Source organism: Mustela nigripes, chromosome 12 (assembly GCF_022355385.1).
Source record: "Mustela nigripes isolate SB6536 chromosome 12, MUSNIG.SB6536, whole genome shotgun sequence".
Classification (NCBI taxonomy): domain Eukaryota; kingdom Metazoa; phylum Chordata; class Mammalia; order Carnivora; family Mustelidae; genus Mustela; species Mustela nigripes.
The window spans coordinates 124,430,022-124,452,396 of NC_081568.1; the positions used below are offsets into that span (position 1 = coordinate 124,430,022).

General features: G+C 37.1%; 1 protein-coding gene and 1 pseudogene across 5 annotated transcripts in view; one reads left to right on the forward strand and one right to left on the reverse strand.

Moving 5' to 3' along the window:
* Nucleotides 1-2,294: 2,294 nt before the first annotated feature.
* Nucleotides 2,295-7,227, forward strand: LOC132027604 (tubulin alpha chain-like; annotated as a pseudogene).
* An 8,853-nt stretch (nucleotides 7,228-16,080) lies between these two features.
* The window catches only part of GIN1 (gypsy retrotransposon integrase 1), a 29,017-nt gene continuing 22,722 nt past the window's right edge, over nucleotides 16,081-22,375 (reverse strand). For 4 of the 5 annotated variants that reach the window (XM_059418317.1, XM_059418318.1, XM_059418320.1 and 1 more), the window contains one exon: nucleotides 18,610-20,329. In XM_059418317.1, the coding sequence (XP_059274300.1) occupies nucleotides 20,055-20,329 (275 nt within the window). In that variant the 3' untranslated portion in view covers nucleotides 18,610-20,054. Of the gene's footprint in view, nucleotides 16,429-18,609; nucleotides 20,330-22,375 lie in introns of those variants that run through there. The other variant, XM_059418319.1, reaches the window with a different exon arrangement.

Sequence of the window (22,375 nt, forward strand, 5' to 3'; positions counted from 1 at the left end):
ATCTGACTGCCTCTGTCTACTTGTGTTCTCTGTCTGTCAAATAAATAAATAAAATCTTTAAAAAAAAAACAAAAAAAAAAAACCTAACTCTGATTTTTTTCCTCTCATCAGTGATACCAAAGATGATTGCCTTCTCTTGCAAGCTTAATTTGGGCATCCTCCCCAAGTAGAAACTTCACCTTTCTTTGTATTCCTTTGATCTTCCTTCTCAAATGAGGAATAGCATTTTCCTTTCTTGACGACTCCTTTATTTCCCTTTTGGTACCATCCGCAGTAAATATGTAAATGTAGAATAACAACTCTTCTGATGTATATGTGCCTGTCCACTGTATCTTACATATTTGTTTTTTTATTTCAATGTGAGGATTAGTCCAATACCCCAAAATAAATGTTTTATGCACTGACTTTGATGGTGCTCAAGTCTGCTTACACTGAGGAAATTAGCTGACTTGCACTTTTGTGGTACAATATTTGACCCTCAGCTCCATCAGCTACTTTTTTGAATGTTATCAAATGTTCCTAAACAGTTTACAGTGACTTGATGGATTCAAAAAAATAAAAATAAATATGAAAATGATGTACTATAAGGAGGTGAGAAAGATAAAGGGAGAACAAAGATAAAAATGGAAAAGTTAATACAAAAGTCATTCCTATTACATCTGCTCGAGGGAGAGAATTTGCCTCTAAACTTTCTAGCAGCTCATTAAATAAAAATCGATTACTTACATAATTCATGAGCCCATTAAACATTAAGAGTTCCTAATTATAAGACCAGAAAAACTTGCTCCCAAGTACCTTCTAAAAGACAGCAAGATGTGTCATTGGGGTCTTCAACGATATCCATTGAGTAGACAAATACCTTTTGCAGGTCTGTTCTTACGTATGTCCCTTACTATAACGTGCAGAATTTTATGCCTAATATAAGCAAATGGCATGAAAAAAAGAAGAGTTGGGAAAAGAAACTCAGGGGTGTTACAATCCTGTCCTAGTACACTACCCTTATTCTGCTAACTTGGCTTGACTGAAGATGGTACACTAGAAATGAATGAACTCCATTGCCTTAAGTCTCTCCACTGATGATTGCTCTTAGCTGAATTTCATTTATTGAGACCCTCAGAGATTGCTCTGCTTAGGAAGTACCTAAAGAAGTGCATCCTATACCTGGCTTTACTGTAGAACCACCTGGGGAATTAAAGAAGAAAAAAAGACAGGGGGCACTCCTTCCAGAGATCCTGATTTAGTTGACTTAGAGGAGTATCTTGGTATAGGCCATGCTTTTTAATATCTCTAAGTAATTCTAATGTGCATCCAGCATTGAAAACTGCTGTCTTTGAGAACAGCTGTTCCACTGTGCCAGTTACTATGAGTAGATACCTATATTTTCACATACGTTATGGTTTACAAATGTTTGGAGAGAGAAGATGGGATCTGGGGTATTTTAATTTTGACCATTAATACCAAGATCTGACTGCCTTAATTTCTCAGTGTTTTAAATTGGATAAAAAAATAAGCATAATTGACTTATTAAAAAGACAAAGAGAAACAGCTGGGCTTTGATTTTTTTACATTAAATTATCCAGAGAGTATTATTTGGGGGAGGAAAAAGAATTGCTCTGTCATTCACTGAATTGGCCCTGAATTATCATATGCATAAAATCTTTTGTTCTAAGCTTTCTTCTTAGTTTATCAAATCAGCATATTCTTTCTCAAAATTCCCATGCATCTTTAAACTCTCACTCAACTGTTATATAAATTGAATATTTAAGTAGGTGAATGACAAGGGAAGCCAAAGACTTGGTTTTAGGGCCTTTTCCCCAGACTGTCATCTACCTAATAGCTCAAAGTTGGTGTAAGTCAAAGTTGATGATGCCCATAGCATACTTCTCAGATTTCAGTGAATATAAGTATCAGCTGTGGGTACTTATTTTGAGAGGACGGACTCTTGATCCCGTACCCAGAGTTTCTGATTCACTATGCTGGGTGGGGCCCAGATCTCTGCATTTTTAAGAAGCATCCCTGGTGATCTGGACCCAGGTGTTCTATGGACCATCTCCAAGAAATAAAGTCCCACAGAGAGTAGCCAAGCCTTAAAACAATTATTAGGCATACGAAGCCATGTTCTCAAATATATGGTCTCCAGAGAGAGAGGCCTAGAAGTCATTGACCCCACTTCCTCAAACCCACATCACAGAAACCACAGGTGCAAATTATCTTCACAGCCAGAATTTACCTACCAGCAACATCTCCCTTCCATTCCCTTAACAAGGATCATCCCAAAGACAAAAATACAAGTGATGTCGTCCACAGGCCACCACGCTAGTCTTATTTTCTCCTTTCAAATCACACCTAAAGGCAAGAATCCACCAGATACATTTGGTGTGTTTTTCCTGCATCCTTATTTAAGGGAGCATATATATTCAATCTAGAGAATACACTGATGATGATAAATGTGACTCCTCCTTATAGACTTCCAATTTCTGAAACACCAATACCCAGAGATGTCGGTCATACCTCTAAACTAAAGGTACAAAACAAGAAACAAGTATTTTCTGTGCTCCAAAACTGAGTACACTGTACCATCACAGGGATTTACCAAAGAAGACTTGATAAGAGAGTGCCCAAGTTTGGACATATGAAGAAAGAATATGAAATAGACGAGTTTATAAAGACAAGTTTGACAATAAAAGAACTCTTCATTTTTGAGGAAAAGTGCGTTTTCTCCTATACACATACATACATAACCTGAACAAACCAGTTACTTGAGAATGCTTCATTTGGTTCCTCTATTATACTAACATCACTCTCCATGTCTTTAAAAATATATATTGTCCAGGAGCTGACGTAAGCATGCAAATGGATGAAACAGCACAAATGCACTGGTTCTTACGATTAACTTCCAGATAAGGAGGTAGTTCCATTCAGTAGTGCAGCCTAGTCTTAGCCAATATTGACTTTGGAAAGAACGCCTGGTTAAGATGAGAAAGTTCTGAAATTCCAAGCACTAGATCTTACTATACACCATTCTGAACCCACCTATAGCTGTATCTTATATGCCTATAAAATACAGACCATTTTATTAGTCAAAGTTCTTTAGTCATAAATCACAATTTACACAATTCTTACTTATTAAGAATTAATAATGATAATAATGAAAAATTAATAATTTATTAAGGTATAGTACTACTATTTATTCATTCACATAACTGAAAAACTCAGGCATGGCTAGATTCAGCAACTCAGAAGATGCTATCAGGAATTTGCCTCCCCTCGTCCCTCAGTTTGTCTTTCTTCTACAAAGGATTCATTTTCATGCACACTCTCCACCCAGAAGTAATAAAGGTGGCAACCAGCAACTCTGAGTTTAAATCCTCCCAGCATTAACTTTGAGGGAGATACCTTCCCTTTCTAAAGAGTTCTAATACATTGACTAACTGGCCTGATTTGATTTCTGTGCAACTTTAGAATAAATCACCATAGGCAGGGCAAGTGGGATATGTAGAACCAGAGCAGAGTCACATCTCACAGTAACCACACTGATGATTTATAGAGAATTTGTTTCACCAAGGAAACTTCAGATACTACTGCCAGTTGAATAAATGTTGATTCTGGTAAGAAAAAAAAAAACAGTAGACAGGCACTAATGTTCTATTTCTTGGATAAAGAGGTTTACTGAAATGCCTATTTGTGTGGTGCTTAAATTATTACATTAAAAAGGGACATTGAGCAATTAAGTCTGTACCAGTGTATAAATGAAAAGAGTCTCAAATTCCCACAAACAATACTGAATACAAGAAGAAGTGTTCAATTTGGATCGTTCACAAAAATAATGACAATGAAAAATATACAAAGAAAACAAGAGCAAAGATTTGAGACCTAAAATCTGTCTCTTATACTACGATTTCTACTCATCTAAGGTTGATGGAAACAGGTAGCTTCGAATCAATAAAAGAGATAGTTGCCTTACTTAAAAAAAGATAAATCATGGATGTTCAGTCAATACTATTCATTCTAATACAAACAAATTATGATGTTCTTTTGTCCCCAGTTCTTCCTCTGAAAATTTCAAAGCTATAGCAATACTGAAGACTGTCATATTGACTATCCATATACCCTTCGCTTACACTTAACAGAGATTAACATTTTGCCATATGTGTTTTTCTCTTTCTCACAGGTGTGCAATGCATGCACACACTAGTTTACCTCTACTGAGCAATTTGAGAATAATTTGAGGACATCATAACATTTACTCTCAATAGTTCAACACATATCACCTACAAATTAGGCATTCTCCTACATAACCACAGAAACATTGTTACACAAAAGAATTGAACACTGATTCCTTAATATCGGCTAATATGGTAGTCTACATTTGAACCCCCAGTATCTCTAAAATTCCCTTTGGAGCTTTCTATTTTTGATCCAGGATCCAATTAATATTCACATGATGCATTTGTTTCTTACAACTCTTTTGTCTCCTTTTTAAAAAAATTTATTTATTTGACAGAGAGAGAGCACAAGTAGGCAGAGAGGCAGGCGGGGGGTGGGGTGGGGGTGCAGGCTCCCTGCTGAGCAGAGAGCCCAGTGCGGGGCTCCATCCCAGGACCCTGAGATCATGACCTGAGCCCAAGGCAGAGGCTTCTTCCCACTGAGCCACCCAGGCAACCCCTCTTTTGTCTCTTTAATGTAATTCTTTTGCCATTCTTTTTCTTCCAAAACATCAACACTTTTAATAATCCAGTCTGGGGCACCTGGGTGGCTCACTGTGTTAAGCTTCTGCCTTCAGCTCAGGTCTTGATCTCAGGGTCCTGGGATCAAGTCCTGCATCAGGCTTTCTGCACAGCAGGAAGCCTGCTTCCCCACCATCTCTCTCTGCCTGTCTCTCTGCCTACTTGTGATCTCTCTCTGATAAATAAATAAAAATCTTAAAAAAAAAAATAGTGCACAAGGGCTCCCACTGTAACTTCATCTTTTTTTCTCATGATTGATTTATAATTCTGATGATGCCTACCTCCCACCGCCTCATATTAGGAGACACACAATGTCAGTTTGCTCCATTATTGATGATGCTACATTTGATCACTTAAGTAAAATGATGTCCAGGGCACCTGGATGGCTGAGTCGGGTCATGATCTCAGGGTCCTGGGATTGAACCCTGCATCCAGCCCCCAGCCCCCTGCTCAGTGGGGAGTCTGCTTCTCCCTCTCCTTTGGTCCTACCCCCCGCAATTCGTGCTCTCTCTCTCTCTAATAAATAAGTAAAATCTTAAAAACAATAAAAATGTTTTTAAATGTACAACAAATTCCCCATTATATATGTTCCATTTCTACCTTTTCTTTATAAAGTGTTTCTGAGAGAAAACATTTTTTTGAGATTTATTTTTTATTTTTTTATTAACAAATAATGTATTATTAGCCCCAGGGGTACAGGTCTGTGAATCGTCAGGTTTACACATTTCCCAGCACTCACCATAGCACATACCCTTCCCAAAGTCCATAATCCCACCACTGTCTCCCTACCAACCCCCCACCCCAACAACCCTCAGTTTGTTTTGTGAAATTAAGAGACAAAGTAGGAGAGAAAGCATTTTTAAGATCATGTGAGTATCTACTCCCCCAAAACTTTTACCTAATAGTTTTTATATCCATTGGTGATGTTTTCCTAAATCTATAATTTGGGGGGAGTTCTTAAATAATAATGGTTTTCTAATTATATTATTTTTTCTTCATTTATTAGCAAGCATTCTTCTGTAAATGACTGAGTCTTTATCTCACTCCAATAAATATTGGTAGCATCTGTTCAAGAACATAAATGAATCCCCTCATTTTATTTATAATTAGTATGATATATTCCCCAAACTCATGGCACAAATATGGTCAAATACCTTCTATCATCCTACTTAACTGCTCAGGTCCTCACCTTTCTTACTGATAGAAAGCCAGCTACCAAACGTTTGGATTTTGGGATTCCCTCTCCTTTCCTTCTCTGAAGTGGTCAAAAAAACTGACGGATGGTCAGAGCAGGAAGGGGTGAGAGAGGGACAGAGGGAAGGAGAGATGAAGGTGACAGCCACATAGATTTTTATAAAGCATCTTCAGGGTAGTTATTACCAGTGTAGTGAATGGCTGACATCTGGTGGTAAAACAGTAAAAATTTGCATGGATTTGTACACTCCTAGAAGAGGGGCCATTTGGTGAATGACGGCTGTGTCTTCAAGAATAATTTAAAATGCTGCGAGTCACCCAGTTTTTATGTCCACATCATACCAAGCACCCAGGTATTTGAAAAGATCTGTAACATCAGCTGTCACATAGATACTGACAGTATCCATGTCATCTTTGACAATGGAGTCACTATTCTCCAAACCAAAGAACAGAAAACCATGAAATAGTTCAGCTACTTTTTCTTTTTAACATGAACACTTAAGGAAGGAAAAGTAAACATATATAATGGCACTCAAAATCATTTGCATATTTTGTTAACCCATTGCCATTTTAAGAAATAAGAGAAAATTAAAATTAAGTTCAGAAAAGTTTAAAAAATGGGTGCTTGGTATTGATCCCTGGGAAAGAAGACACAGGCGATAATGATGCCAAAGGCCATTACATCATTGGCTAGGAGATTGTGACCTGGACTGGATCTGAAAACTGGCAGATCTTTGTACAGTGCTGTGGGACTTGCTCATCTTCCACAGCTCTGGGGACAACGCCAGTCCCAGGTTTGTGCCCCTACTCATGAATCAGTTCTTGGTGGTGTATGGCAAGAAGCCCAACCTCAAGTTTGCCAGTCCTCCAGGTTTCAACAGCCATGGTGGAGCCCCACAATTCCTTCTTGATCATTCACATGACCTTCGATCATTCTTGCTGTGCCTTCATGGTCACCAAGGAAGCCATCTACGACATAGGTCAGCACAACCAGGATATCATACATACTAATCTCCATCATTTGATTGGGCAGGTTGTGTCTATCATCATTACGTCTCTGCAATTTGACAGTACCCTGAATGTGAATTTGACAGGCTTCCCAACCAACCTGGTTCCATACCCCCACATCTACTTTCCCCGGGCCAGTGACTCTGAGGCATCTCAGCTAAGAAGGCCTACGATGAGCAGCAAGATCACCAACACCTGCCTGAAGCCAGCCAGTCAAATGGCCAAGTACATGGTTTGTGGCCTGTGGTGTTGGAGGGACGAGCCAATATCAACACAGCCTTTGCCAGCAACAGGATGAAATGCAACATCCAGTTTGTGGATGTTGCCCAACTAGATTTAAAGTGGACGTCAATTACCAGCCCTCTGATTGTCATCCCCCAGGGAGACGTGGCCAAAGAGCAACAGAGTGTCGGCGTACTAAGCAATACCACTGCTGTGGCTGAGGTCTGGGCCTGCCCAAACCGTAAGTTTGATCTCACGAAGCAAAGTGAACATTTATGTATTGTATGTGGGAGAAGGCATGTAGGAAAGAGAGGTCTCTGAGGCCCAGGAGAACTTGGCAGCTCTGGAGAATGATGGGGAAGAGGTAGGCATGGATTCTGTGGAAGAATAGGAGAATGCGGCTGGCAGCATGGCTGGTTTCAAGTTGTTTGCAATTAAATTTCCTGTATTAAATGATTAAAATAATAACTATATGACTACTAAAAACCATTGAATTTTTACTTTATTTTTATTTTTTTAAAGATTTTATTTATTTATTTGACTGAGAGAGAGACAGAGATCACAAGTAGACAGAGAAGCAAGCAGAGAGAGAGGGGGAAGCAGGTTCCCCACCGAGGAAAGAGCCTGATGTGGGCTCGATTCCAGAACCCTGAGATCATGACCTGAGCCAAAGGCAGAGGCTCAACCCACTGAGCCACCCAGGTGCCCCTGAATTTTCACTTTAAATGAGTGAATTTTATTGTATGTTAATTTTACACACACACACACACACACACACACACACACACAATCATATTCAAAACTGGCAAACAAAGACCATCCTCAAAGCCTGAAAACTCCTAGTCACAGTCGGGCCGTGTAGAAATCGCTTTGTATCTTCCAAAACTGAGTCATATCTCCTTCAAATAATGAATCATTCCTACCTCTACCAGGGGCCTCACTAATGAATTCTCTAGCTTCACACTTGTGAAAATGCCCTATAGCTGTCCTGCTTAGGCCAGCTGCCTACTCTTTCCCAGGGTGTCCTGCAGCCCTGCTTTCCTTGCTTAGGTAAAGGCCTACAGATATGGGAACATTTTTGTTGTGTGTGGAAGTCTGCATCCCACAGCACAATTTCTCTACCTGGTGCCGTCCTCTTGCTGTACCTTCCTGCCCTCCATCTCACTGTCAGGCACATCTACTGCCTACTGTGGATTCCACAGCTCAGGGAGCCCAAGTCTGTGACATTCAAAACCTGAAGAGTCTCCCATAGGGGAGAGATGAGAAGCTAGCTATGGAAAGAAAGGAACTGTGTAGGAGGAGAACAGAAAACATTCAGCTTTCTACTCCTTCAGTACCTTCAGTGCCCATTCTGTCTTCCCTACTTGTACATGACCAGTCTTTCCACACAGTTGGAATAAAATTCTTTACCACTGGAGCCAAACACAGCTTCCTGTCAGAGTGAACTGAAATATCATATTGTTTCAGAAAAGCTCTGTATCCCAATGATCTTGGCAATTCAGGTATCTCATTAAAATACATACTATGCTAAGACTTTCACGTTCTATTATGAACTGACTGGAATTCAAAGGAAGATTTAGGATTGAAGGCTAATAACTTCAAGTTTGTGAGGTAGGATAGGACATATTCCTAAGAATTTCTGATTCTTATTCTGGGAAAAAAAAAAGGTTCTGTCTCCAATTTTCAAATTGAAAATTGAGGTAAAAGTAGGAAATTGATATTCTATATAAATTACACTGGATTGTAAATTCCTTAGCAAAGACCAAGTGCTATGTGATTACAAAATAATATGTTACTGCAAAGACTAATGTTCTATCTCATTAGGTTTCTATTGGCAGATGAGAATGAGATTCTTGAGAACTTGCAGGCTTTATTTGTAGTCCCTTAAATGTGGCGTTCACATCTGGTATACCCATCAAAAGGCGGAAAGGGGCCAAATGCTCTGCTGCCATCATTCATAAAGCTAGGAACCTTGCTTGAGCATCTGTTCGATTGGCCAGGTAATATAAATAATGCCACAGACTATGTATAATCAGTCACCAGATGTCTTGGATCACTACCTCAGCCAAGATTAACAAGAAATGTGGCAGGTCAATAGCAAGTACAGATCTCTGTAGCAAAGAGAATGTCTTGGCCTCTCCAAAGGGACACATATTAATTAAAGTTTCATTCTGGAGAGTTCCAAACTGTGCATAAGTGAATGCTCAATTCCTATCCCCAGGACTCCAGATTCATATCCAAATATCTACCCAGTGGATCTACTCAACGTATAATAAGCATCTCAAACTCAACACGTTCAAACTGAACTTCTCTTTTCTTTCCCAAACCTGTTCTTCCTAGTCTTCTTCATCTCCGTGCTTCTAGTCCTGCAAGCCTAAAAAGTTTATAATCCTCATAGATTCCTCTCCTCCTCTAAAAGCTATCTCTGGTGTCAGCAAATCCTGTTTACCTTTAAAATATAACTGATACTAACCATTTCTCATCGCCTCCACTGCTATCCGTGCCGTCATCTCTCCCCTGAATTACCACAACAGCCTCATAACCAGTCTGCCAGTGTGCTTTTTCTGACCATTCCTATTCCAGTTTGCAGAGTGATTATCTAAAACAAAAATAGTAAGTCAGATCATGTCTCTTTTCTCAAACACTTTCAGTGAGCTCCCATATTAAACTAAAAACAGAGTCCATACAATGACCTACATGGCTGAACACAATTTATTTCACCCCCTAGCCTCTGTGGTCTCCTGTTATATTTTTCCTTATTTCATTCTAGGTCTCCTGGACCCCTTCTTATTCCTCAAAATGCCAGACACAGAAACACTACATTTCTCACTTGCTATTTCTTCTCTCTGGAATGCTCTTCCACTAGGTATACACATGGCTCCTTTTCTCATTCTATTCAGAATTTGTCATCTTCTCCTGTTAAGTTGATTTTTCTGCTCCCTATGATGTTTCTGATTTCATCCATGCTTTCTTTTTATGTAGCTTTAACCTACTCATTTTCATTGCATTTAGCATTCTACTGTACAAATATGTCACAATTTATCAATTCTATTGATGGAAATCTATGGTGTTTCCAATGTTTTATTATTATGAAAAAAATCCTCTTATAAACATTCTTTTTTTTTTTTAGATTTTATTTATTTATTTGACAGAGAGAGATCACAAGTAGGCAGAGAGAGAGAGAGGAGGAAACAGGCTCCCTGCTGAGCAGAGAGCCCGATGCGGGACTCGATCCCAGGATCCTGAGATCATGACCTGAGCCGAAGGCAGTGGCTTAACCCACTGAGCCACCCAGGTGCCCCTTTTATAAACATTCTTGAACATAGCTCCTGGTTGGACATAGCTCCTGGTGCAAAATTGCTGGATTATAGACTTGCTGCATCTTCAGCTTTGCTTTGCTACATAAAGCTAAACTATTTTTCCAAAATAGTTGTGTCTATTGATACACTCACCAACTATGTATAACTGTATTATCTCCTCTACATCCTTGCTGATATTTTTAATTATTCCCAATATGGTAGTTTTAAATCGTCTTTAATAAGGGCTTTGATCTGCATTTTTTTCTGGCTATTAATGAGGTTGAGCATCTTTTTGTATGTCAATTGACTGTATCAGGAATCCAACAGGGAACAAATGACAAGTTAGTAATCAAAGGAACTAAGTACAAAGATGTACATGGAGTGTAGGAGAACCCAGTCTGTCCACAATAGTGTTGTTTCCACCCTAAACCCAAAAGGACAAGAAGAGGAAAAGGTTACTGAAACCCTAGAATAGTTCTTACAAAGCAGGAAACTATGGCTAAAAGAAATAGCTAGAGTGAGGAAGGGATCAAGGAGAATATCTCAACTTCATTCTCCTCCCTCCTTCTGGTCTATTGTCAGGAAGCTCCATTGGCTAAATCCAACTGGAAGTCAAAGGGAATAGGAACTCTGCCAATGCCAGGATCCTGGACAGAGCACAGGAAAAGAATGTAAAGTTGGTATGTAGGGGCAAACAAAAGGTATCTGTAGGTGCTGTTCATGTTCACTTTTCTCTCCTATGAAGTACTTGTTCAAGACTTTTGCCCATTTTTGCATTGGATTTTCTTTTTCATATTGATTTATATGGATAATAATTTCTATTGCAAATGACTAGTTTTTCTCGTAATCCTTATGACTTTTCTTTTTTCTTGTCCTAATATATTGGCTAGAGCACCTAATACAATAGCAGTGACACCTGTCTTGTTCATGATCTTAAGGAGAATACTTTCAATGTTTTCCTCATTAAGTATAAAGCTTACTATAAAATTTTTTCTTAATAACATATACTGTATCAGGATAGGGAAATGTTCTTTTGAGTTTGCCAAGAGTTTCCTGTTGCTCTTGTTGTTCTAAATTTCAAATGGATGTTAATATTCAGCGAATATTTTTTTCTGCATCTACTAGATCCAGGGTCTAAAAACTAGTGTCCTCAAAGGCCAAATCCTTCCCACATTTTTAAAAAATAAAGTTTTATTGGAAAACAGCCACACATACCTGTTTAGTACACATGGCTGCTTTCATACTACAATGGCAAAAATGTGTAGTTCTATGGCCAGCAAAGCTAAAAATATTTACTATCTAGTTAGCCTTTGGCACAAGTTTGCCTTCTAGATGATTATACAAGTTTCCTTTTTACTTCTGATCTTTTTGTTTAACTGGCTATTCTCAGAGTGAACACCCCAAATCCGCTCCTTGTCATTTACTGTTCCATTGCCTACAAGGCTTATTTTTACTGCTTGCATCCTGAAGCTTCCTTGCCACTTGCTTTTCCTGGAGGCTGACAAATGAGAGGAAATAGGGAGCCCCCGTTGGTCACAGCACTGACCAAAGGTTCTGGCAGTAGACACATTCTTCGATGGCTACAAATACTGATGGTTAAACCTTCTTCCATAACTCCATCTCTCACTAAGCATTTCCTCTTCTTGCGCTTTCATTCCTATAGGTTTCTGGCTCCTACTGGTCATCAAAGGGATGTCCAACTATCCCTTACTGGTTCCATTAATCCTTCTTTAACTTGTTCCTTAAATTTCCTTCAGTTATAACTGTTTTTTGTGTTTCATCTCTTTCTTGCCATGTCTCTTAGAAATGTAGCCATTAATTATACAAATTGCTTTTCTAAATCAATCTTTAATTTTGGGGATCTACTACTCAATTGCTCATAATGCATATTGTTATAGGTCACTGTATTCAGTTTGTTTTTTATTCTTTTTCGTGTTTGTATTTGTATTTATTTTGAAATTTTTATTTTATTTAATCAATTAATTAACATGTAATACATTATTAATTTCAGAGGTAGAGTTCAGTGATTTATCAATTGCCACATTTGTATTTATGGGAGAATAACTTGTTATTTTCCTTTTTCATTCTGTCCTTTTCAGATTTTGATTATTACAATTATGCCACCCTCATGTCAAGACTGAAGGAGTATCCTGTTTCTAGACTGAATAGTTTGTGTAAGATGTAATACTATGTGTTCTTTAAATTTTGTCATGTTTGGCAAAATCATCTGGCTTATTATTTTTTTTAATCACAGTCAGTTAAATTTTTTTTAGAATTTATCCATTTTAATGTTTCAAGTTTATTGAAACAAAGTTGTAATATCTTCTATCTTTTAAATATATGTCTCATATAGGTCCTGACCCTTTTTACCTCACAGTATTGTTTATTTATAAATTCCCTAGGTTTATTTTTTCTTAGTAGAATTGCTAAATTTTGCCTCAGTTCATGTCATTATATGTTCATTTTCTATTCCATTAATTTCCATTACTCTCATGATTTCAATCATTCCATTTTCTTTAGGCTTATTCACTTGTTCTGTTTAGATCACATTAAATTACATTAACTCATTAATTTATAACCCTTTTTTTTTCCCAATATAAGCACATAAGTCATAAATTTTCCTCTAAGGACAATTTGAGCTGCATTCTACAAATTTTAAACAGCTTAACTGAGATATAATTCACACAGCATATAATTTACCCAGTTAAAGTGAATACTGTAGCAGTTTTTGGCATATTATGTTACTCACTTGATGGTAAATTATAGTAAAATATATATAATATAGAAGTTGCTATTTTAACCACTTGAAATCTACCATTCATCGACATTAATTGTATTCACAGTGCTGTGCAAGCATCACCACTATTTCTAACATGTTTTCATCATTTCAAACAGTAACTTTGTAATCAATAACCATTAACTCTCTTTCCCACTCCCCTTGGCCCTAGTAACTACTAATCTACTGTCTCTATAAATTTGCCTATTCTTAAATTTCATCAAGTGAAATCATACAATATTTGTCCTTTTTGTTTGGCTTATTTCATTTAGAATAATGCCTTCAACAGTCAATGACGTAGCATTATTCAGAACTTCATTCCTTTTGATGGCTAAATAATATTCCATTGTACATATATACTGCATTTTGTTTATCCATTCACTTGCTGATGGACACTTGTGCTGTTTCCACCTTTTGGCCATTGTGAATAATGCCGCAATAAACACTGATGTTCAAATATCTCTTCCAGTCCCAGCTTTTAGTTCCTTTGGGTATACACCCAGGAGTGAAATTACTGGTACATACGGTAATTTTATCTTTGAAGAACAGCCAAACTCTTTCCTTAATTAACTGAACCATTTTACATTCCTATCAGCAATGTACAAGGGTTCCAATTTGTCTACATTCTCATCAATACTTGCTATTTTCCATTAAAATATAGTGCAGCCATTCTAGATGTGAAGTGATATCTCATTGTGGTTTTGATTTGCTTTTCCCCAAGTACTAATGATACTGAGCATATTTCCCTGTGCTTTCTGGCCATTTGTAGATCTTCATTGGAGAAATGTGTAATTGAGTCCTCTGTACATTTTTTTTTTTTAAGGTTTTGTTTATTTGACAGAGAGAGAGAGAGAGAGCACAAACAGGGGGAGTGACAGGCAGAGGGAGAGGGAGAAGGAAGCTCCCTGCTGAGCAGAGAGCCCAGTGTGGGGCGGGGGGGCTTAATGCAGGGATAGATCCTGGGATGCTGGGATCATGACCTGAGAGTTTTTATTTTTTTTTAATTTTTTAAAAAATTATGTTTTTAATATATATTTTTTCTGCACTTTAGGTTTTGTTTTGTGTTGTTTTGGTTTTTTTTACATTACATAAATAGAAGCCATTACCTCTTCAAACCGTATTAATTACCCTAGGTAAAATTAGTGATTATTAAACATAGTTGGGTATGGCTTAACAGAGGTCTGACTCTAAGTCTTGTTCTGAAAGCCTAGGCAGATTTGCCACTGATTTACTTCTAGCTATGATCAAGTCACATAAACCATCACTATGATCATTTTATCACTATTTATTACATAAAATTGAAAAAATGAGTAATATATATATTTGTAAGGATATATATCCTTATATATATATTTGTATATATATACATATATGTATCTCTTGATACATACATATTTCTTGATATGTACATATATACATATATATTATATGTATATATATTTGTAAGGATGAAATTCTAAATAAGTAGAGCAAAACCCAGAACAAAACACTGCTCAGAAGCTCAGAGACTACAGATTTTGTATTATGATGCAATAGAAAAACGTGGTATTGGAGGAGAACTATTCCATCTAGTCTTTTTCCTCCATCGCTAATATGAAAGTGATACAGGGGAAGGATTAAAGTCAGACCCCCTTTCCTTTAGTTTCTCCTGATTCTCCACTTCGATTCCTGAGACTTTCAGAACTAACAGAGGCTTCCTTGGGATATAGGGGAGAGGAACAAAGTTGTCATTGACTATCTGGTCTCCTCCAACTACTCACCAGGCTATCTGGTTTCCTCCAGCTACCCACCAGCCAAGGCTCTCCTGTGTGCTCCTCACAAGACCTTCAAAGTCTGAACAGTGAGGTGGTCAGATACGGCAAGTCCCCTGGGCCCAGTGCCACTTAACTTCTAAACAAGTTGTGGCTGGGTGCACAAAGGAAGTAGTATTAATGGGAATAAGGAGAAAGGGGGTGAGGAGAACACTGAAGGATTGATTAGAGGAAGCAAAAGAGTCATTTTGCCTGGGCCTCACACTCAGGGCAAGCTACCAGTTTAGGTACTTTTTAATTTGATGGCACTGAATTGATCTTTGCCTGCTTAACATTAATTGTTAACACTGCACAAGGCTAGCATTTCCCACTGAATAATAAAGCACTTGTAGAAAATAAAAGTTTGAAAGAAGTTTGCTTTTTAAATGCTTAATTTTTTTTAAATTACTAATTATACTGGTTAGAAACTCCCACTGGAAGTGGCCCAGCCCTTTTTAGACATGTGAACAAAACACTGTTACAACTTTCTATATAGTCAAACATAAGCAGAAGAGAATACTTACTTCTTTTTCAAGGCTTAATGTAGGGATCTGAACAAAATGTCTGTGCAAAAGGCTACCAATGAGATTTTGATTGAACGTAAGTAATGTATTAATTAAGAACTGTAGGTACTACTTTACTATCCAATTGGAACATAAGCTCTAGGAGTGTAGGGATTTTTGTTTCCCACTAATATAACCTCAGTGCCAGAACAGTACTTGGAGCAGAGCAAGCATTTAATACATATCTTTTTTGCGTGTATGAATGAATTCCATAGCTACATATGTAATAAGTTTTCTTTTATAAATCTCAGTGAGTTACTTTTTTTAGACAGTCACATAAGAAAATTTTACACTGTAAATGTTAATAATGATATTTAAAAATAATTTTTCAAGCCAAGATATTATTCTCATTTAAAATATATTTCTCTTCTATTGTAGCTCAGGATCTCCATTTTCTACTATATCATGTTTTTAAGTGTTCCTAAAAATACCACAAGGTGGCATACAAAACCTCATAGAGACATTTCTGGAATTCTGTCAAAATTTTATTATAGACTTACAGAAAAACCACCCTGAAATCCAGGCAAGAGGGATTTGCTTGAGGGCTAGGATCTGTTCCACTCTAGCATATGAATCTCCCTACAGGGTGAGAAGACGACAGAGCCCAGGGACATGCCCCTCTTCACCTGGAGAACCTCTTCCAAGGCCTTCCTGGTCCGTCCCAGAAGGGCAGGTGAAGCTGGAGAGCACACACCAAAGGTCAGGACTACTCAAGCAGTGCATCTGCAGGAGCTAGGTGGGTTGTCCTTGGGAGAAGACGGCACTGGGACAGAGGGCTCTCTGAGTTCATCTCTCCCTGTTCTGCCACACATTAGTGCAGGGCTTGAGGAGTCCAAGAATTCTGGGAACCTTAAGAAGGCATGTTTGACAAGGTAGGAACAGTTTTTGTTAGTGTGATTTGTAACTTCTGGTTATTTAGGTAAACGGTATGTGGACCTCCATTTTCACTGACAGAGCCCTGCAAACATTAGAGACAAGACTGTGTGTATACATAACTTGTTGATTGTTGTGTGTATATTTGCTTACTTATAATCTGTACTTGGAATTCCTACTTTAGAATCCCAAGATTTCAATAACAAAATCAGCAGTTTATTTGAATAGCTTGTATTGGCTATCGGGATTTAAAAATTATTCATCAAAATGGCCTACAATAGAATTTGTAAACAAAGGTAAGTACAGCAGCTATTATATTTATCTGTCACTATTTTGGTTTTTCTCCTTCCAGGAATATAGGAGGACTGAACTTAACGTATCCTTTGGTGTTAGGTGTGGCTATGTGACATTTATTTTAAATTCTGGTTTAGACTCTTTATAATAATTTTATTGAGATGTAACTCTCATATCATAAAATTCACCCTTTTATAGTGCACAATTCAGTGGATTTTAGTATCTTCAGTTATGCAACTAACATCACTAACTTTAATCCTTTTGTACCATTGCCACCTGTACCCGTTAGCAGAGTATGACCAGATTTGACCACTGCAATTTGAGTAGGAAGGTTGTATATAATGTGACAGCAAGTCTTTTCCAGAGCTAGTGCTGGGTTCACCACCTTGTCCCCTTGCCACGGTGGCTGGTGTATTCCACAGATGAGGCTCTATCAGCCTGCATCTTGGAGGATACAAATGGAACCAACCATTAAGAATGTGGCTAAGAAATAAAAGTTTCATTATGTTTATTTACTAAGAGTCTACCATGATCCATGCACACAGGATAAAGATCTGTTTCATCAGAAACTACTTGAAGCGGAATTTTTTTACTGTGCTTAGAAATTGTAATTATAAAATGACTCATTACTAATCACCCCATTATAATGAAAAAGAGGCTATTTTGAATGAGATGACTATTGAAGGAAAGTTACTTCATTTGAGCTAAGGACACTTAACCAATTATATTTACCATAGAGGGTCCAATATGACTCCATCATGAACTTTGATCTGTTGATGGGAACATGACAGGTATCACTGTTTGGGACAACTATGCTTTAAGGTTTCCTTCTAGAATCCTACCTGGAATTTACTTGGTCTATGGTATAAGATAAAGCTCCAGATTGGTATTTTTTTCCTCCAATCTTTTACCCTCTAGCCTATATTAAACATAATCTTTCTTCTTAAATGAGTAATTGCAGTATCTCAGGTCTCCATTTTCGGTATCCTATCACTATTCAGTATGGTTGATACATAAAATGTGAGATATTCTATAGATCTTAAGCTATGCTCTATTCATGAATAATGAACGCTACCAGCATAGCTTAGGTTCCCATTACTCATCATCACTGCAAAATCGTTATCAATGACGAATGCCCATTCTTTTCTTCTCTCTTCCTCTAACGTACTAGCTGCCAGATTAAACTCCCTAAAATGTAGTTCTGATCGTGACACTTGCCTATACAAAAACCTTCCTCAGTTGGAGGAGAATTGGACTCTCTTCATTTGGGGTACTGAGTTAATTAAGCCTTATGTTGTGTGTAGGGTTTACATTAAACAAAACAAAACAAAACAAAACAAGAAGTAAAAAACCAACTCAAAATCCAAACACAAATTTTAAAAAATCCTCAGAAAATTTAAAAAAAACAAAAAAAGGTAGCTAGGTATTGTATTACTTTGCTAGGGCTGCCAAAACAAAGTACCACAAACTTGGTTGCTCATAAAAAAGGTTATTTATTGCCTCACCAGTTCTGGAAGCTACAAATCTGATATAAAGATGTTGACAGGGATGATTCCTTCTGAGGGCTGTAGGAAGAATCTCTTTCTATGCCTCTTCCTTAGTTCTAGGTGATTTAATGGTAATCTTTGGCATTCCTTGGCTTATAGAAGAATCACCCAAATCTCTGCCTTCTTCACATGGCACTATCCTTGAGTCTATGCCTAAACTTCTTCCTTTTATAAGGACATCAGTTTATTAGATTAAGACCTCATTCTACTGCAATATGACCTCATCTTTTTTTTTTTTTTTTTTTTTTTTAAAGATTTATTTATTTATTTATTTGACAGAGAGAAATCACAAGTAGATAGAGAAGCAGGCAGAGAGAGAAGGGGGGAAGCAGGCTCCCTGCTGAGCAGAGAGCCCGATGTGGGACTCGATCCCAGGACCCTGAGATCATGACCTGAGCCGAAGGCAGCGGCTTAACCCACTGAGCCACCCAGGCGCCCAATATGACCTCATCTTAAATAATGTTTACATCTGCAATAACTCTATTTCCAAATGAAGTTACATTCTGAAGTACCAGAGTATAGGACTTCAACACTGGAATCTGGAGGTATACAACTCAATCCTTAACAGTATTCGAAGCCCTCCACTAGCTTTCCTACTTCCCTTTTCAGCTTTATTTTCCCATACCTTATTATGTCACCTTACACCTGAGGCACTGCAGACAACAAAAAGCTTTCTGTGAATCACTACAATACTTGTTCTGTCTGTTCATTTTTCTTCCTTTAATTCTTTTGGACCCTCTCATCACATCCTGTGCATTCTTCAAGGTCAAACTCAAATGATCCTTCTAATCCTTCTAAGCATAAACCCAAGATTTCTATCTAGAAATAACTTCTCTCTTTTTTGACTCCCTAGGTGTATTATTTGTACTTCTCTAATGGAATTTAGCATGTAATTTGTAACTTGTGTTATACATGGCTTATATTGGCCTATAATCCTTACCAGACTGTAAGCCTCTTATGAAGATAAGACACACATCTAACTCATCCTTTAGTTTTCTCACAGTATTCTTCAAAGTGCTTTCTAACAAATATTTGTTGAATAAAGTTATAAATATCATAGAGCTTATAGTTTAAAACCTCTGATACTATTTTATCATTAGTATTTACTTAAGACTGGCAGAAAAAATTTTATTAATGGGTACTTTTGACTTTAATATGTTTTATGGAAATGCACAAATGTTTTCAAACCAATATATAGATTCAGATGCAAATTCTGAGCCTAAAAGGTGAAATTATCAATATCCTATAAGAGCCCATTAAACAACTCTAAATTCTTTCCTACAATATTATTTTTGAAAGTTCCAATGACACAGAAACAAACTTCACTTAATTCACTGTTACAGTTGAATAAATATTTATTAAGCCCATTCTAGGTAGTTCAAACTTGTTTTTTAAAGGGGAGAAATAATCCAAAAAAACCTGTAAACTGAAAACATGGTACCAACACCAGAGAAAGATCTGACAGTCTTGAGCTGGAATTTAGTTTCTTTTGTAAGAAGCAATCATACTTTGCTTATTCTATTCTCATAAGAAAAAGTGGGTTTCATATATTATATGCTTTCTTTGCCTTTATATATATGTACTGACACTTAAACATGACACAAGTTTAGATAAATTAACAGTTATAAAATAAACCTTCAGGAGTTAGTCATTCAGAGAATGGCAAGACACTTCTATACAACTTTTTTTTTAAGTGGAAAAGATAAAGATTCAAGGAGTTATACTTTTTAAACAATCACTTTACGTGAGTTTTGGTATTTACTAACTTAAGTACTCAAGGACTTGGTTTGAAGAGTCCAACAGACTGAAAGTCTGCTTTTCAAGAGTACTATGATCTTCTATCAATGGAGAGATTTTGGCATTTCTAAACTCTAACAGTTCATGATCTTTGCTTGATGTGAGTAATTCATTATCAACTACACCAATAGTTGCATCTTCTACCAGAATATTTGCTTGGTATGCTCCAACTGGAATTTCAGGCAATCCAATGTAGTCATGATCTGCCACGACTGAACCTTGTAAGAGATAAAGACTGTCTGAAAGAAGAAACATTGTAAGTTCACCTTTTAGAATTACAATTAAACATCATTTAAAAATTAAACAGTGTTAAATGAGGATGAAATCCCAAGTAATAAAAATTAATTATAACTTCTGGTGGGTTCTCCTATCTGCTAAATAAATATACATGTCAAAGGGCGAATAAAATCATACATACATTTGACAGTTCATATATATAGAATTCGGGAAAGAGCAAAGATTTTAAAAGAGCCAACTTTTCCCATTCTCTTGATCTGTCTTTGGCAGGTATGTGTGATGTGGTAGAAGTGGCTGAAGATTATGGTGAAGATTACAAGCAAAGTTATAAAACTCTGCTTTTGATGATAGGCTTTACATACTATTGCAAGGCACCTCTGAGTCAATTAATGGGATACTGAAAGATATTTAACAAATTAAATTGTTACATTTGTAACTTTGGTCTTCAAATAATCCATATTAGAACAATAATGTCAGGTTGTTTATAATTAGGACAATAATATTGAGTTGTTTATAATATGAAATTATAAACTATGATGAAGTTCCTAGCATCAGGCTTATATGACAGTTACTAGTGTCAGACTCATACAATATAGGTAAGTAAGCAGGCTTATATGTAAGTAGGCAGTTTAAAATGCTTAGCTTATTTGGGGCATTTGGGTAGCTCAATGGGTTAAAGCCTCTGCCTTCGGTTCAGGTCATGATCCCGGGGCTCTGGGATCGAGCCCTGCATTGGTTTTCTGCTCGACAGGGAGCTTGCTTCCCTTCTTCTCTCTCTGCCTGCCTCTCTGCCTACTTGTGATCTCTGTCTGTCAAATAAATAAATAAAATCTTTAAAAAAAATGCTTAGCTAATTTAAGCCCAATTTAATAACAAAATGTTCATGAACTTTTCAGGTGGAGCTAAAATCATACCAAAAATATTGCCAAAGAATTCCCCTTGTCAGCATTCAGTTCTGTTTTGAGCAAACTTATCATTACTATCAGGAAAAAAAAAAATGCTTCATAAGAATGTGAGACTGACAGCAAAACAGGAGCAACTATTAAAAAAAAGGTTAATGTATATAAAACGATTCCTCCCTACCTGATATTTTAATTCATTACAACAAGGAATTCTTCCACCATAGATGATTAACTTCCTGGACCCCTGCCTTCTCTTTCTGGATTTTCTCCCAAAACATTAATGATTCTCTTTAAGATTTTAATAGCTTAAAGAACCCTCAAATTTTAGGTTCAAGAAATAGCAAGAGGAAGATTAATTGTCCATTAGATTGGAAGTCAAGGGAAGTTTCTCAGAGCAGATAAATTTCCTAATAAACCCAGGAACACAATCTTATTCTACCCATTCTCGTACTAGTATGCGAAAAGCTCAATGAACCTATTCCAATCCTGTAGATTTACACACTTAAGAACTTTTTATTTAAAAACTTAAAAAGGTCAAAGACATGCTGCTTTCTACCCACAGATGGCCTAAGTGGATTTGGGGATGTATGGACATTTAGTTTTGCACATTTTGTTCTTCATTAGGCAGAGTATACTTGGAATTTTATTTTTGAGAGATTTTCCAAGTTTTACCCCACCAATTCTTATTTATGCAAAAGTAGTAATTAGACTAAAAAAGATGTAAGATACACATACTATGATGAAAACAGAAGCGTGGATAAATAAAGAACTAAGATTTGTTTTGTTTCATGAAAGCAGACCATAACTGCAGTAGAGAGAATAATGGGCCCCAAAAGATGTTAATGTACTAAAACTCCCTGGAACCTGTATATGCATTACCTTACATGACAAAGGAGAATTAGAGAAGTGATGGAATTAAGGTTGAGAGCCAGCTGACCCGAAAGTAGGGAGCTTATCCTGCATTATCCAGGTGGGCCCAAGGACAAGGGTCCTTAACTGTGGAACAGGGAAGAGAGAAGGCTGCAGAACTGATGTGGGGAGGACTCAACCTGTTATTGCTAGCTTTGAAGACAGAGGCAAGAGACCACAAGCCAAGCAGTGTGGGCAGCCCCTAAAAGGTGGAAAAGGCAAGGAAATAGGTTCTTT